This window comes from Rhineura floridana, chromosome 14 (assembly GCF_030035675.1).
Source record: "Rhineura floridana isolate rRhiFlo1 chromosome 14, rRhiFlo1.hap2, whole genome shotgun sequence".
NCBI lineage: Eukaryota > Metazoa > Chordata > Lepidosauria > Squamata > Rhineuridae > Rhineura > Rhineura floridana.
Window position 1 is genome coordinate 16,111,438 of NC_084493.1, and position 15,596 is coordinate 16,127,033.

The following is a 15,596-nucleotide window of genomic DNA, read 5'->3' on the forward strand; positions in this document are numbered from 1 at the left end:
TTTGCCTGGTTGAAATGCGTCCTTGAATTCTGATAATGCCTCTTGCTTGACATGCTTTACCTACTGCACAAAGGTAAAAAAATATATTTATTGCTTTGCCCACTTTTGCCTCTGGTCCTGCCCACCTCCTGGCATGTAGCCCTCAAAAGGTTGCCCAGATGGGAAAGTGGCCCTCAGGATGGGGGAAAAAAAGGTTTCTCACTGCTGAACTAAAGTTTGACTAATTTTCTCTGGATCCGACCTGTGCCTGCAAATCTAGGAGCAGGGGGAGGGAGCCTTGACTGTTGACCTCCAGATATTGTTGAACTCCAACTCCCTTCAGCACCAGCAAGCATGGCCAATGGTAAGGAATGATGGGAGTTGTAGTTTTGCAACACCTGGAGGGATGCAATCAAGCCACCAACAGATTGCTGTAAAAGTGAGGAAACAGAAACTGCCTATATCTCAAAATATACACAGGATTTTTCCAAAATAATAATTAAAAAATAGTATAAGGAACGTAAGAAGAGCCCTGCTGGATCAGGCCAAAAGACCATCTAATCCAGTACCCTGTTCTCACAGTGGCCAACCAAATACCTACGGCAGGTGTGGAGAAACTTTGGCCTTCCAGATATTGCTGTATGACTCCCTTCAGCTCCAGCAAGCATGGGTAATGGCTAGGGAAGATGGGGGTTGTAGTTCCACAACATCTGGAGGGTCAAGGGTTCCCCACAACTGGCCTACAGGAAGCCTGAAAGCAGGACCTGAGTGCAGTGTCACTCTCCCCACTTGTGATTCCCAGCGCCTGGTATACAGAGGCATGCTTTTTTCCTGAAAAAAACTCCTTGCTGAGGGCCAGGATCTTTTGTTGATTATCCCAGGGTGCAGGATGTGGAATAATGGGCTCAAATTACAGGAAGCCAGATTTCCGCTGAACATCAGGAAAAACTTACTGGACAGCCACGTGTTCCGTGTGCTTTAAGCTGGATTTCTGTACTGAGCAGGGGGTTGGCCTGGGAGGCCCTTTCCAACTCTACTATTCTATGATTATGCTGAGGATGCCAGTGATGATTATTGTCATAGTTTTGCCATGGAGAAAAATGAAAGCAAACATTTAAAGTTAGGGTTTTGCCAAAGGTGGCAATCAAAAGTGTAATGCTTAAAGCTGCGGGACTGATAATGCTCCCGGAATCTTTCTTGGCACTCCTTGAACCTGATGGAAGACTGCAACATTTGTGCTTGTGCCTGAACTGATGTGCCATTGTATTCAAACCACCGAACAACATTCCTTTCTCCTGAAGATGAAATTTATACTGTAGCGACCTCCTTCGCATGTCTTATCTGGGGACGGGGGTGGAGGAATGGTCATATCTCCCTTGAACTGTCCCTACTTTTAAAATTCCTACTTTGTTACTAATATCACTTTTGCACAATGGGAAGGATGCAGAATGCTGTTCCACATTATCATTTATAAGCATTGTTTTAAGGGGGGAGGAAATCACATGTCGCAAACACCGCCAAGGATGTTATTTTATTTGTGATGTTCCTTCCTCGCTTTTCCTCACGAATTAATTCAGATGCAGCTTTGCTAACACACATCAAAACACATAAATAATCAGTGCAACGCACCGCAATGCAAAACAACAGTCCAAAAAATTACAAAAAGCATTATCATATAATAAGGCCTCATCGCCCACCCCGATGTAGACAGTAGCAGTCTCTCCCAAGCACAGGACACTTCGAAGCAGTGAGCTTGTTGCACTGCTAGGCATATTATGCCCCTCTAATCCAGACTGCGCTAATCTAGATGTTTTGGACTACAACTCCCATCAGCCCCAGCCAGCGCATGATAGGCACTGCAGTCCAAATCATCTGGAGGGCACCAAGTTGGCGAAGACTGCTCTAAGCAACAGGCTAGGCCTGTCCGATGCATCTCCTGAGGTTGCCTTGCACTGTCCTTTAACTGACACAATTTGTTCCCTCTTTTGCTTCCGGGATGCATGCCCACAGGCGTTGCCGAGAGCTTAATCTTTTCAAAACGGATTAAAAAGGCTGTTTTAATGAGCAGAACAATGAGGGGATTGAAACAGGGTGAGCAAGAGGCAAAATAAACACCCTCCCAGAAACAATGGCACACCTGACACTTGATCAGAAAGAAGGAAGGACAGACTAGCCTGGCCATTTTTTTTTAGAGTTTATTTTTACTTCCCGGCCAGTATTTTGGTCTTTCTTAAGAGCCATTATAAGAGCCTTGCCGGATCAGAATAAAAGGCCCATCCAGCATCCTCACAGACGCCAGCCAGATGCCTCTGGGAAGCCTGCAAGCAGGACATGGGCACAACAGCATCCTCCCCGCTTCTGATTCCCAGCAACTGACATTCTGCCTCTGAGTGTGCAAGCAGCACAAATTCATTGTGACTGATAGCTGTTGATAGCCTTGTCCTCCATGAATTAGTCTAATTTCTTTTAAAGCTGTCATCGCTACATCTTGCGGTAGCAAATTCTATAGTTTAACTAAGTGCTATACGAAGTACTTAAGAACATCAAAAGAGCCTGCTGGATCAGGCCAGTGGGCCATCTAGTCCATCACCCTGTTCTCACAGGGGCCAACCAGATGCACATGGGAAACCCACAAGCAGGACCTGAGTGCAAGAGTGCTCTCCCCACCTGTCATTCTGAGCAACTGATATTCAGAGGCATCCTGCCTTGAACTGTGTAGGGATGGAAAGATCTGTCATTTTTGGTTCTCTCTGTTTCTCATTTTTCCAGTCTTAAATACAGTTTCTCCACATTTCTGCAGCCATTTACGAACTTAAAAAAAAAAAATCCACATGAAAATCCTCCAGCATTTTAGTGCGAATTTAACCCAATAAACACATTTTTAGGCAGTTTTGACTAATGCACACATTTTTGCAAGCCATTTCTCATCATATAATGCATTTGTGTATATTATTTTCATTCATATATTCATTTTTATGCATACTTTCCCCTAAATGTAAATGTACTGCAAGTCGATTCCGACTTATGGCGACCCTACGAATAGGGTTTTCATGAGGCTGAGAGGCAGTGACTGGCCCAAGGTCACCCAGTGAGCTTCATGGCTATGTGGGGATTCGAACCCTGGTCTCCCAGGTCATAGTCCAATCCCTAACATGCTTTTTTGTAAAAATTGTTTGGTGGGCGAACTGCAGAGCTACATGTGGATAAATGAGAATTTCAAAGGATGGCTGTGTTTTGGTTCTTACATTGTTTTGGAAAGTATGAATTTGATAGATTCACCCTGAAATGCGAACTGAATCAAATTTCTTGGCCATCCTTACTGTGGAGGCAGAGCATTACCATCGTGGCTAGTAGTAGCCTTTGATAGCCCTTTCTGAATTTGTCTCATCCTCTTTTAAAGCCACCCAAGTTAATGTCCATCACAGCCTCTTGTGGGAGTGAGTTCCACAGCTTAACTATGCCCTGCGTGAAGAAGTACTTCCTTTTGTCTGTCCTGAATCTCCCACCATTTAGCTTCATTGGATGACCCCGGGTTCTAGGATTATGAAACGTGTCCCCATTCTCTTCTTCCACACCATGCATAATTCTGTACACCCTTACTACCTTTTTATCAAAGCTAAAAAGCCCCACCTTTCCTCAAAAGACAGTTGCTCCAGTCCCTTGATCATTTTGGTTGCTCTGTTCTACACTTTCCCCAGCTCTATAATATATTTTTTTGAAGTGCGATGGCCAAAACTGTACATTCCCAGTCTAGTCACACACCATAGATTTGTATAAAGACGTTATGATATTGGCAGTTTTATTTTCAATACTTTTCCTAATTTCATCCTGCAGATAATAGTGCAGGAGCTCAAGCAATCTAGTCTTCTATAATAATAGGTCAGGCTCAATAATAAAGTTTGCATTACTCTAGCAAACTAAAATTGAATCCTGACAAGATGGAGGTGCTATGGATTTGCGGTTCCTGGATACAGGAGTTGATTAGGTGGCCTGTTCTAGATGGGATTACACTTCCCATGAAATATCAGGTTCCTAATCTGAGGCACTTCTAGATTCCACCTTGTTACTGAGAGCACAGATAGCTGCAGTGGCACCAAGTGCCTGTTTCCAGCTCCAGCCTGGCTACTGTGATCCATTCTCTAGAAACCTTCCAACTGAACTACTGCAATGCACTTTACATAGGACGGCTCTTGAAAATGGTCCAGAAGCTTCAGCTAGTGCAAAAACGCAGCTGAAATGAGAAACTGAGAGAACCAAACTTGACACCCTCTCATCCCTAGTTAAGAGTAATGTTGGGGAACCTGTGGCCCTTCAGATATCCCCATCAGCCCCAGTCAGCATGGCCAGTGGTCTGGGATGATGGGAGTTGTAGTCCAATGAACATCAGGAAGAGTGCAGGTTCCTCTTCCCTATGTTAAATGGTGACCTGAAAGGAGTATCTGGACTTCTTATCAGTTAACTGTGATCCTCACTGTGGTGGGGTGGGAAATAGGAGAGAGATTGTGTTTACACTATATGGGAACCACTGGACCATGGAGGCAGCCACATGACTTGGAAGCCTGCCCACAAAGTTCTGATCCTGAACACCGATAAGGTGAGAAATGGTGGAAAATAAAGCAAGGTGATTTAGTCCATTGCTTCAGTGGAAAAGACATTATCTGGTTCCCATAATGGGAGCAAACAAGGAAAGACTCTCTGCTTTCTTTCCAGTGGGAAAAAAGTGTCCGATTAACAGCCTCGGCCAACCAGGTGCCCTACAGATGTTTTGGACTACAACTATGATCCGCCCCTGCTAGATGGAGCCAGGTGCAAAATGGGGGCAGAGCCAAATATGAACCACACCACATGAGCCCAAAATGGGATGAACTTCACAAACAAGCTCAAATCTATATCTGAGTTACTCATTTACTCCCCCCTTATGCTTATTTATTGTTTTATTCATTTATGAATCACTTTCCAAGAGGCATCTAAAAGCAGTTTACAGTACAATGAAAACATACACAGAACACTTGCATACTGTATACATTTTTAAAAGCTAAAAGATCTGCAGATATGAAAACAATAATGAAAACAACTTGTCTTTTTGGCTTCTACAGAAGACCTTCCTCTTTCAACCCGCCTTTAAAGTAGAGATATTTCCCAGTCTGCATCTTTATTGGAATCTTTATTGTTTCTTTATCCATTTGTTCATTATTAAATTTATATCCCATCCTTCCTCCCAAAGGAAATGTTATTAAAATGTTATAAATTGTTTTTAGATGTAGTCATTGTTTTAATGCTTGTGTGTTTGCCGCCCTGGGTTCCTTTGGGAGGAAGGGAGGGACATAAATGAATAAGAACACATATATAAAATCAGTTCAAATCCAAATACAGAAACCAATGTGGATAAACGTCTCCACTTAGAAGGCTTGTTGAAAGAGGAACTTTTCGTCCACCAGGGAACCCAAGGCGGCTGGAGGAGGTCTCCTATCCAAGTTCTGACCAGACTTAGACCTGCTTAGCTTCAACAAAGCAGTGGCCTCACATGCCTTCAGATCATACCCTGAAAATTATTTCATGAATTCTAATAGGCTATTTTGGAGAAAACAAGCCTTTCTGTTGTTGCTGCTGTTAAACCATTGAGAGTCAGAGTCTCCTACACATTTACTAAAAACCATCTGGTGATGATCGGCTACCAGTAGATCCCAATCCTACCTTCCATAAAAGCCTGCTGGATCAGGCCACTGGCCCTTCTAATCCAACATCCTATTCTCACAGTGGTCAACCAGATGCTTGTGGGAAACCCGCAAGCAGGACCTGAGTGCAAAGAGCACTCTCCCCTCCTGCGGTTTCCAGCAACTGCTATTCAGAAGCATGCTTCCTCTGACTGTGGAGGCAGAGCATAGTCATGGCTAGTAGCCACTGATAGCCTTATCCTCCATGAATATGTCTGATCATCTTTTAAAGCCATCCAAGTTGGTGGCCATCGCTGCCTCTTGTGCAAACGAATTCCATAGCTTAACCGTGCACTGTGTGAAGAATTCCTTTCTTTTTCTCTCTCCTGAATCTTCCAACATTTAGTTTCACTGGATGTCCACAAGTTCTACTATTATGAGCCTCTCTCGATTGCCTAGCAATGCCACCCTAGGCATGTCTCCTCAGCAGTAAGCCCCACTGAGTCAAAAGGGGCTTACTCTCAGATAAGTCATCATTGGTATACCACAGGGATGGCTAACACTTGGCCCCTCCAGTGTTGCTGGACTACAACTCCCATCATCCATGACTATTGACCATGCTGGCTGGGGCTGCTGGGAACTGGAGTCCAATAGCATCTGGAGGGCCACAGCTTCTCCATCCCTGTTGTATATATTGGATAGCATAAGTTTGATGTCCTAGTATAGGAGTGGGAACCTCAGGCCAGGAAGGAGGAGGGAAATGTGGCCCTTCAAGCCTTCTTATCTGGCCCTTGGAATTCTCTCCAGGACACACCCTTCACTAGCCTTGCTTCCAGTAGTGTAGTGGCAAATTCAGAAGTGCAGGATCCCTTTGTGATAGTCACAGCTGCCACCACCCTTTTTGCTGCTGGGTTGAGAATGAGATCCTTGCTAATGCCTTCTCTCACGACAACAGACGTCCCTAGCAGCCAATAAGCATGAAAGAGGGGATAGTTAGCTACTGAAAAGAGTCTTCTCAGTGGCTGACACACCTGCTTTTACTCTGATTGGCTCCAATAAGCAGGAAAGGACAAGGAAACATGTGAGAAAACTCTCACCTACACACTTCCCTTTCGTACTGACTGGCTCATAGGATGTTGGAGACATAGACACCCTGCTGGGACCCTGCTCCCCAAAAAGTAAGGGGTCTAAGACACACACACACCGAGACCCTGGACGACTACACCCCTGCTTGCTTCACATCCCAAGGGTTTCTGCCTGGCTGGAACATGCCCTTGAACTCTAATAATGCCTCTTACTGGTCCAGATGGAGACTAGAGATGGGAGTGACTGTGTTAAAACTAGCCTACTGTACGAGTTACATTCATTGCTCTGCCCACTTTTGCCTCTGGCTTCACCCATCATCACTGGCCTGTGGCCCTTGAAAAGTTGCTCAGAAGGGACTGTGGCCCTTGGATTGAAAAAGGTTCCTCACTCCTCACCTAGTGAAACATGTGCCCCCCCCCAGCAAATCCTGGTTTGCCAAGGTTGTGCACGTCAACACCAACCCTGCAAGGTAGTACTGCCACCACCCTTCAACTGGTTAGCTACTCTGGGGCAAAGGGAACCCCAGAGCCCACTTAAACACCTGAGCCTCTCAGGACCAGAGTCTGGATACACTCCTGGCCCCTTCTGAAGTCTTAGGTAAAAACGTTTCTCTGTTACACGGTAGTTGTGGTCAAATGGCAAGGACTGAATTTAGGAACTGACCCCTTTCTCTGGAATAAACACACGTTGGTTTAAAGTAACTAAAGTTTATTAAAAAGAAAATAAAAAAAGCATTAAAAGGTTACAAAAAGCAAAAAGGTACACACAAATAATTTGTAGCAGCAAATTGAATCCTAAAACCATACACGCAAACGGGTAAGGTGTTTAGTAATAAAGGTAAAGGAAAGTTTCTTGGCACAAATCAAAATAACAAAGCTATCTGCCTTAGCTATAATTACAAGAGCATAGGATCTTCTTCCCCTCAGGGAGTTGCAAGTCAAGATGTAAATGGAGCCACAACAGAACATCACCATAGGCAAGATGGTGCTCCGAAGTGGGACACAAACCCAGAGTTCTGAGCCTCCTCTTATGGAGGAAAATTCCCTCCCAGCCAGAGACAATTAACCAATTAACATTTTCATCAAAGGGATGAAAAAACGATGTTCCCACAGCACCTGGCACCTCCTCTTGGTTTCCCATAACAAAGCAAGGAGTTTTACGGCCTTGACGGAACCAGGCCCCTTCCACTGATAAGAAGGTGAAAAATTACTGTAAGCGGGTACAGCTGTGTTATAAAAATTACCAAGTCACAGTGATGAAAGAACATCAAAGATTTAACTGCTTGCTAGCAAGCTAACAAGGAAGATGTCAAGGGGAAGAATTCCCCATAAGGCTTTGGGAGTTAGCCATTTTAACTGCAGGCCAGGGTAAGGCTGGCAAGCTGGCATGACAGTTTTGACAAAGTACACATTTTTTGCAAGCAGTTTCTCATCATATAATGCCTCTATGTTTTTTCACTCATATATACACTTTCCCCTGAAATATGCATTTTTGTAAACACTGGCTGGCCAACTGCATTGCAAAATTCGACTAAGGGCAAATGTCAAAGGGCATTTGTGTTTCGGTTCCCATATTGTTTCAGAAAGTGCAAATTTGATAGATTCGGCTTGGAATGTGAACTGAATCAAAGTTTTTACCCATCGTTAGCTGGTTCTCAGTGTACAAGCCTTTGAACTGGCAAGACAATGTGGGAAACCCGGTCAAATATCAGGGAGTAGACGGAAGGACTGAGATATGCCGGAGAAATTGTTTATACGCAGGAGAAATAATGTTGCTGTGTGCAATTCTGTATAGGAACATAGCAAACTGCCTTATACCTAGTCCAGTGGTTCTCAAACTTTTTTGGTTCGTAGCGCACTGTAAAACATATAAAAAGTTTCTGGCACACTTTGTGTACAAAATTAAAAATATATTAATATATATATATATTAATTGATCATGGATGTAATAAATCTCTATTCAAATGGTTTCTTCTCATTTTTAAAATATACTTTCATAATATTCGTGGCACACCTAGTTACCTCTTGCGGTGCACCAGTGTGCCATGGCGCACCATTTGAGAATCAGTGACCTAGTCAGACCACCGTTCTATCTACCTCGGTATTGTCCACACTGGGTGGCAGCAGCTCTACAGGGTTTTAGGCACGGAGTCTCTGCCAACCCTACCTGAAGATGCCAGGGATTGAACCTGGGACCTTCTGCATGCAAAGCAGATGCTCTGCCATTGAGCTACAGCCCAGCAGCCCGGGAAGGAGCAAAGTTGGTGTGGCCTCCTCTCCAAACGACAGCACATTTGCACACTCATCTCTGGCTTACCATGATGTGAGAGTCAGGCCACTGAGTCCACCTGCCTATTGGCCCATCTAGCTCAGTACTGACTATACTGACTGGCAGCAGCTGTCCAGGTTTTCAGACAGGACACTGCCAGCCCTAACTGGAGATGCTGGGGATTGAACTCAGAACCTTCTGCATCCAAAGCAGATGCTCTGTCATTAAGCTACATCCCAAAGGTTCTAAATGTGGCGCCTTCATGTTCATATTTCCTTCAGGCTGGGAGGCGATGTGGGTCAGGATAACCTTGACTTGATCACAGATCAGTGGAAGTCTTGCCCCCCCCCACAAAAAATCACTTCCTGCAACTTCTCCCTGGCCATGAATTAATTTGTAAAATCTGATGAATGTGCCTTGATAAACAGCAAACAAGCCATATTTCTGTACTTTGGGAAAATGTGTCCAAAATCAGTTCTCAGTTAGGGTTGCTAACTTTTTTTTTTTCTTTTGTTTCTTTAATGGCAGATCCAGCCCATTGCACAGAAACTTAACAGGAGATTTCCACCACCTCCATCACCACCCTGGCCCACATAAGGCAGGGCTGAGTCAGCATCTTATGTGGGGAAGCCAACATGCACAGATTTCCTTAGGGCAGGGATGAGGAACTTCAGGCCCAGAGGTCAAAGGCGCCCCTCCAGACCTTTATGTTTGGCCCTTGGTACTCTCCCCAGACCACACCCCTCCCCTGGCCGTGCCTCCTTTTCACCCACCTCAAGTCCTTTTGTCCAGGTTGGAATGTGTTCTGGGTCTAGGAATGGAAAGATTCTCAGTTTTCCAATTTTAAATTCAGTTCTCTACATTTCTGCAGGAATTTGTTTTTGGAAAAAATCCTCAAGAAAATTCTTCAGAATTTTAATGCGAATTTCTCCTAATAAACACATTTTTGTAGGCAGTTTTGACTAATATACACGTTTTTGCAAGCCGTTTCTCATCATCTAATGCATTTTTGTATGTTATTTTCACCTATATATTCATTGTTATGCACACCTTCCTCTAATATATGCATTTTTTAAAACATCGGTTGTGAGATTTGGAGAGAGCTTGGAAAAGTTACTTTTTTGAACTACAACTCCCATGCTGGCTGGGGCTGATGGGAGTTGTAGTTCAAAAAAGTAACTTTTCCAAGCTCTGGATTTGGATATGTGTGAATTTCAAAGGATGGCTGTGCTTCAGTACTCATATTGTTTCAGAAAGTGCGGATTTGAGAGATTAGGCTTGAAATGCAAACTGAATCTTAAATTCTCACCCATCCCTATCTGAGACTATGATAATTTATCTTGCTTGCTTTGATGGGGAGATGAAGAAAGGTGTGTTTGTGTGCAGAAACCTTTGTTTTTTGTGTGGGTGGTGTGTAGCCGACTGTTCAAAAGTTAGAGTCATATCCATTGCTCTGCCCACCTTTGCATCTGGATCTGCCCGCCACTGGCATGTGTGACCCCTGGAAGGTTGCCTATCGGGACATCTCTCCATCATTGCGTGCCAGTGTGGTGTAGCAGTTTATAAGCAGCCTTTCCTGACCAGTGTGCCTCCAGATGTTGTTGGACCACAACTCCCATCAGCCTCAGCCAGCATTGCCAATGGTCAGGAAAGATGGGAGTTGTGGTCCAACAACATCTGGAGGCACACCGGTTGGGAAAGGCTGAGTTAGAGTATCGGATTAGGGCCTGGGAGACCCAGGTTCAAATCCCCACTCAGCCATGAAACTCACTGTCACAGACACAGTCTCTCATCCTAATCTACCTCACAGGTTAAAACTGGGAGCAGGAGAACCCATCCCTGCCTCTAGACCCCACTTCTTGTGGTGCATCCTTCATAGGCTGTAGGAGCATTCACACATTACATTCAGCGAGGGTACAATCTGTGCACCTGTGTGCACAATAATTGAGCTGTACAGTAGTACAGTTATTCACATGCAGTGTTGAAGGAGTGTCGTTTGTATGCCACCTTGAGCTCCTTGGAGGAAAGGCAGGATATAAATGTAATAAAATAAAGAAGTCTGTCTTTCCAGGTAGGCAAGCAGGAAGCATTACTGCAGTTCCAGGCCCTTCAGGAGATCACAGGGCAGGGCCAATAGGGCGTGTGGGCTAGGGAAAGGGGTGTGGTCTGGGAAGGAGGCGTGACCTGGGACTAGGGTTGCCAGGTTCATGGCCTGAGACTGATCCTGTATCTTTAGGAGAAGAGAAAGTCAGCCAAGTGCAGGTGTTCTTGCAACTCTGCAATGGGAAAAACCACAAAGTGGAATTCTCCCTTCCCCCTGCACAACTTTTAAAGATACAGAAGACCTCTTGGTTGCCAGGCCCAGCCTCCAAGAGGTCTTCTGTATCTTTAAAGGTTGTGCAGAGAGAAGGGAGAATTCCACCTTGTGTTTTTTCCCATTACAGAGTTTCAAGAACACCTGCACTTGGCTGACTCTCTCTTCTCCTAAAGATACAGGATCAGTCTCAGGCCATGAACCTGGCAACCCTACCTGGGACCTTATAGGAGGCCTGGAGGACCACATACAACCCCCAGGCCTGAGGTTCCCTACCCTTGTAGAAGAAGTAGCCCTTTTTAGATTAGGCATGAATCAGGGAAGAGAGTGCATTGTATGTGGGAGCAGAATGTATGCATGCATTTATTTTTATTTAAAAGCATTTATCAGCTGCTTAGTTATTTTGGAAATTTCTAAACAGCATACAGTCTAACGTTGTCTAAATCGCACGGTGCAAGTTGCTACTTGGGGAAGAGTCTACATGTCATCCACAGAGAGGCAGCTGTCGGCAAGCCACCAGAACTACTTTCTGGGTTTCCTGGGAGGAGGGAAAAGAAAATGGAAGGAGGACAAAGGTGAAAGGAAAGAGCAGTGGGACCCTTTGTAGGTTAGAGGAAGACCAAGAGGGCAGAGAGAAGTGAGAGTTTAAAATATGGGCCTGAGCTTCCCATGGTTGCTTTTAATGCCTGGATCAAGTCCTGGAACATTACAAGTCGTGTTAAAGGACAGCTCCTCTGAACATATACCAAGTGTTTTTCCCCGTTGTACACTTACCAACTGCCACCAGCTTCTGCACATCTAGAATTAGAGAGTAATGCTAGGACTCGGAGGGATGGGTGGATCTGTCCGTTTCTGACCATACGCAAACCAAAACACAGCCATCCTTCCAAATTTGCACTTCTCCAAATTTTGCAGTGCAGTTCTCCAGCCAAGTAATGTGTACAACAATGCATATGCGAGGGTAAAGTGTGGATAAAAATGAAAAAGCATACTTTGGTGAAAATAACATGCAAAAATGCACTATGATAGGGGAAATTGCTTTGCAAAAGTGTGTATATTAGGAAAACTTCCCTACAAATGTGTCTATTAGGAGAAATTCACAGTAAAATGCTAATAAATTTTCATGAGAACATTTACGGGGAAAAAATATGCAAACTGATGTGGCAAACTGGAGAACTGAACTTAAGTCTAGAAAAAGTGAGAAACTGAGAGAAACTGAAATTGAGAGATGCCCCCATCCCTCCTTCTAGACTCTACATCTTTTGTTGCATCCTTTCTAGACTGTAAGAGCGTTCACACATTACCTTCAGGGAGTTTGCAATCTGTATACACAATAGTTAAGCTGTACACTAGTACAGTTAGTCACATGCAACGCTGAAGGAGTATACAGTCTGTGTACCTGTGTACACAATTGCCGAGCTATACAAATCAACATGTGCACACTCTGTCACACCAACACTTGTCAAAGTGTAGAGATAGCTTGTTCCTGTTTCCAGCGTAATGTGTGAACAAGCCTTGTGAGTCTTTGGGCAGGGAACAGTTCATTTTATCCATATACAGCACCTAGCATATTATTTAATTTGTATGTTTAACCTGCTAATCAATCCTGCCAGATTCCCAAAGCAGAGCACAAAGGTTTTAACAAGACAAATAAAATTAAAGCAAAGATTATGCAAAACCCAGGAGCAGAGTCAACCTTTACCCTGTTCCCTCCAGCCGCCCTCTCTCGTAGGAGTAATAAATAATGATGATCAACAGGGATTTTGAGAAAAGTTTTGGAATTGCACTCAAAGGCTCTGAGAATTTAACCTTCTCTCTCCCTCTTGCACGCAAGTATGCACGTACATGTACTTAACAAAATAAATGTAATGTCAGGCTTCGTTTTCCCTGAAAGAGTTTTTAAAGCACGAATGTTCTAAAAGAGAAAGTTTCAAAATGTGTATCGCTCCCAGCTGCCACATACAAGAAAGGAGTCTTGTGGCACCTTAAAGGTTAATAGGTTCACAGAGCAATCCTATAGACGCGTACTCTGTCCCATTGAGTTCAGTGGAGCTTGCTCCCAAGTAACTGGGCATAGAATTGCAGCCTTCTTGTTGCAGACATGTTTGTGGACTGCTCAAGACCTCTTCATCAGATTTGTATCCCCTGGCCCATGCCTATGTGTGTGTATACACAGATATACATACACACACAGGCCTAAAGCAGCTCACATCATGTCAAATGAACAAAAAAAAATTCAGAAAACACATTAGGAACAACTGCAAATAACCATCATGTCGATAATTAAGTATATCATAAAAACCAGGTCATGCCAACAGCCTTGTCTAAAAACACACATAGATAAAGCTAAACTGTTTACATAGCTTGAATAGGTGTGAGAATCAAGCCTAACACAAAAATAAAACAGCAGTATATAAAGCAAGGCCAGGTGGAAATCACTATTGCACAGAGGTCGACCCTAGTTAGCTCACATGCATTGGATGGATGTCAGCCTTCCCTCCCAGCACTCACCTGCCTCTCTTCGCTCTCTCACAGTCCTTTCCCCCAACTCTCACCTGGGGAGGTAAAGACTGACATTCCTCCCTCACTACTACACCCACATACGCTCACAGGTTTGATATTGCTCACAAATTGAAACAGTGAGTCAGAAAGAGTATGCAACGCACAAGGCACGGTCAATGACATTTCTAAGCAGAGCGCAATTGTACAGGAGATAAGCTTACAGTGGAAACACTGGTATGCACCTCCTTAGCTGTGACGACACTGTGGTTGCTGCTATCTATCAGCACAAAGTTAGCCAATGTGTACTCCACAGATAACCCTGGCTTATCAGCCTTTACCCTTTCCCTCCTTAGGAGGCTGTGATGCTGAGCACGGAACCAATTCAGCCGTGATGCTGAACACGGAACCTATTCATCTGTGATGCTGAGCGCACAGAATGTCCTCTGCTTCTTAAGGAAGGAGGTCCAGGAAATGCATCCCTGCCTCTTTGTTTGTAGCTGGTATGAAAGAGTGCACTGATCTATTCAGCTGGTTCTGAAATGGGACTGGCTGCTGCTGGAGTCCTTGAGTGTATCCTGTGGTGACTGACAGCCACAGGGTTACACCCACATCTCCCCAGATGACATAAAATGAATGAACTTCCCCCAGCAGTTGGGATTGTAAGTTTGCACTTACCAGTTCACACACAGGTCCGCTGTCCGGTCATCTTCTTCTTTGACTAAGTGGGCAAATGACCAAGTGATGATGGCGAGGACTACTCTGATGGCAAGGAACACTGACATGCGCTGGCGCCTGCCCTTGGTTTGTCTCCTCTGGGAGGTGGCCATGATTGTCCTTTTTGGAGTCTTTGTACGTTTCAACCCAGAAGCAGATGCGGCCGGCTGGGAGAAGGAGAAGCATGAAAAGAACATCACGAGTGATGTCGAGAATGACTTCTACTTCAGATACCCGTGTAAGTAATGATGACATTCAGCAGTGATATGGGCCCCCTACAGATTGTCGGTATTTTGCAGGAGGGATTTAAGTTTGCGCAATTAAAGTGGGACCCCTTCTGCACTACACACTTGAAGCACTATTGAAGCACTTGAAACGGTCATGGCTTCCCCCAAAGCATCCTGGGAACTGAGGTGTTGAAAGGAGACCCCCGTTTCCCTTCACAGAGTTACAATTTCCAGAGTGATTTAAGTCAATCCCTCTTCCCAGGGAACTGTAGGAATGTTAGCTCTGTGAGGGGAATAGGGGTCTTCTAACAATTCTCAGTTTAACAAACAACAGTTTCTAAGATGGTTTGACTTTTTAAAGTGGTATGATAGTGCTTTAAATGTATAGGGCAAATGCAGCCTGGATTAAATGTTGTGTCATTCTGGTGCAGCAAACCCACTATAAACAAAGAAACAGACTGTTGGCAGCTAAGAAAATGATGGGGAAATACATTCAAAAGTGTGGGATAAGAACATAGCTTTCTGGCACTGAGTCAAACCATTGGTCTAGTTCAGTATTGTTTACACTGACTGGCAGCAGCCCTCCAGGGTTTCAAGTAGGGAGTCACTCATAGGCCTTCTTGGCAATCCTGGGGATTGAACCTGGGGCCTTCTACATGCAAGGCACAGGCTCTATCACTGAACTACAGCCTTTCCCAATGAACAAATGGTTAATGGACCGATGTATAAACACCCCACAAACTAATCAGGATGAATGCAGGATGAATATTTATCGTCATATAAACTCCCCACAAAGAAATTAGAACAAGTGCTCAGTAGGGTGTGATTTAACCTGTGCATAAGCTTTGTGCA

The 15,596-nt window shown here is 44.3% G+C and overlaps 1 protein-coding gene across 1 annotated transcript in view; it reads left to right on the plus strand.

Moving 5' to 3' along the window:
- The first annotated feature begins 14,184 nt into the window (after positions 1-14,184).
- RHCG (Rh family C glycoprotein) overlaps positions 14,185-15,596 on the plus strand; it is a 42,667-nt gene continuing 41,255 nt past the window's right edge. Inside the window, exon 1 of the mRNA XM_061595621.1 lies at positions 14,185-14,755. Coding sequence (XP_061451605.1) covers positions 14,545-14,755 — 211 coding nt within the window. The 5' untranslated portion in view covers positions 14,185-14,544. The remainder of the gene's footprint in view (positions 14,756-15,596) is intronic.